The sequence below is a fragment of the Opisthorchis viverrini genome (genome assembly GCF_000715545.1).
Source record: "Opisthorchis viverrini unplaced genomic scaffold scaffold6972, whole genome shotgun sequence".
Classification (NCBI taxonomy): Eukaryota; Metazoa; Platyhelminthes; class Trematoda; order Opisthorchiida; family Opisthorchiidae; genus Opisthorchis; species Opisthorchis viverrini.
Genome location: NW_008753712.1, coordinates 1 through 2,283, shown reverse-complemented (window position 1 = coordinate 2,283; position 2,283 = coordinate 1). Strand labels below are relative to the sequence as shown.

Here is a 2,283-nt window from a genome sequence, read left to right as displayed (position 1 = left end):
GTGACTAGTTTCCTTTATGGTTCTTTCTTGTTTCATCCCAAACTGTGAAGCATCCGCTCAATGCCGCTATTTTGATTTGATAGTCCAGCGATCGAGATGCAGTGGAGGTTGGAATCCAGAGGCACATGGAGAAGCGCTACAAATCATTCGCTTGCTGCATCAAGTCCTGGCCGTTCGTTCTGGTCACCCTGTGGTTCATGTTCGGCCTACTTCGTTTCTGTTACTTCCTCACGCAGATGGGTCAACAAATGGTCTTTCTATTTGGCGATGACAAGGACACCATCAACGACATCGTATCGGTTTCTTCTGCCTTGCTAATGTGTGGTTTCCTCGTCTCGCCCGTTTCGGGAGTGATTCTGGACAGTTCCAGGGCCTACTTTCGACGATATATGATGCGGCGCCTGAAAGAGGGTGACCTGACGGATGCCGAATTGTACTGGATCAGTCTGCGTAGTATCGCTCCAGCGTTTATTGTTTTGGCTTTTGCCGCTACGATTCTGAGTGGACTCAACTTTATCAAATCAAAGATCACCTACTACATCGCTTTCATATTTTTTGTCATTTTGCGTTCCTTGTTGTTCAGCGCTTCCGTGAACTTTGTACTCATCGCCTTTCCAATTCAACGGTTTGGCACAGTGAACGGGTTGATCAACACTATTGGCGGTATCTTTAGTCTCATCCAGTACGGAGTGATTCGTATGGGGGCTATTCCAGGGAACGCCCTGATTACGTCACTGATGATCTTTCTCTTTATTTCACCAGTGATACTTTTTGTCAAGCGTCATTGAAAAATTTATTCACTTTTTTGGATCTGTGTGGATGGTCTGCTTTTTAATGTATAACCTAGGGAAGAACGGAAGTATCTTTTATTATACCTGGGTCGACATCTCACTGGTTGGGGTGCGCTCTTTTCGAATGTCATCTGTAAAACTTCGCATTGGTTTTTAAGTCCCAAATGATCAGCAGCGCGATTGAGATCGTGATTTCGCATCCCTTTTGCGTTCAAACTTTTGTCAAAATTATCGCTGTCTTCCAGGAGAACCTCGTTTTTACCCTGTATCTTGGGATGAAATGGGACAGAGTGACGAAAAGGCACGACAGCTTGATTGCCTTTCTATTTGTCATGCGTCCTGTTCCCTCTTCTCTCCTTCATGACTAAGTAGGATGCCGTTCGCTCCATTTATTTTCCTTGGGATCGACTTGCTTGACCGACATTGTCTGATTTTGTCAGTCGCTTTAATTTGGTCGGACTATCCCTCGATTTCAGCTTCGCATCACACAGAATCATTTGAAAGTTTCATAAATCCTAGCTAATTGGACTGTACAACCATTCAATATCCTAAGTGTGCATACAGCTATCCAGCTACGATGGCGTGACTGATCACGTGGAAACTGAGCTGTGATTGGCTTGCAAACGTTTTTAACCAATCGGGGTGACCTCAGCAGTGCCTGGTTGGTTGGTGTCACTGATGATGTGACCTCGATTGGTGAGTGGATATAATGCCAAGGTCGATGAACAAATTAACAACCACCTGATCAGCCGCCAATGAAGGCACCTGAACGCCCAGTTTTTCGGAACATTTGCATGAAGCGAAATTAGTAATGAAGATGGGATCTAATTCTTTCTGAGGTACAATACACGAGGTGTTTCCCGGATAGGAAACCGTTGCATGGGCATAAAAGGACTGAGTAAGTATCAAACAAAATTTCAGTCTGCTTTTGGCCGTAAAACGTTGCCACCCTAAAGTACGTGGCTGCGAACGGCGTAGAGTAAGTGACAATGAGCCCATACGAGAAATCTTTCGCTAAGAAAGTCCCCCTCCTGCCCTGACACAACTATTCTGGTGAGGCCATGCCAGAGATGGAAGTGCTATGCTCTCGTTTTGCTCCCATTGGAGCCCATCAGCGGCGCATATCCTCAACCGTGTCGGGGTTTTCTAGACCACAAGTTTTGTTTACGGAATTCGGACTTCCTAGTTTCTCGTAGTCTACGCTCGGTAAATATGGAAACAAGAAAGCTGTAAACTTCCTGTCTTTGATTCTAGAATTCACAAAATCTATGTGTTGGATTTCCTACACAACAGGTTAAATAAGCGACGAAAAGTCATGGATGATTGGCTTCTGAAAAAACGTATGCGAGACTTTTGTATGAAGAAGATATTACACATTTATGACTATTGCGCTGAAGTTATACACAATTAGCATGGGTTGAACAAAGCGACTGTTAAACTGTTGGTCTGTCTATCAGTTAGATTGGAAATGCTCCATCCCCAATCCACGTGA

The 2,283-nt window shown here is 44.5% G+C and overlaps 1 protein-coding gene across 1 annotated transcript; it reads left to right on the top strand.

The window, feature by feature from the left end:
* Positions 1 to 125: 125 nt before the first annotated feature.
* T265_12191 (hypothetical protein) lies at positions 126 to 788 on the top strand (the record flags this gene model as incomplete). Its single annotated transcript, XM_009179302.1, has 1 exon — positions 126 to 788. One exon carries the CDS (start codon positions 126 to 128, stop codon positions 786 to 788), a length of 663 nt encoding a protein of 220 aa, XP_009177566.1.
* Positions 789 to 2,283: the final 1,495 nt, after the last annotated feature.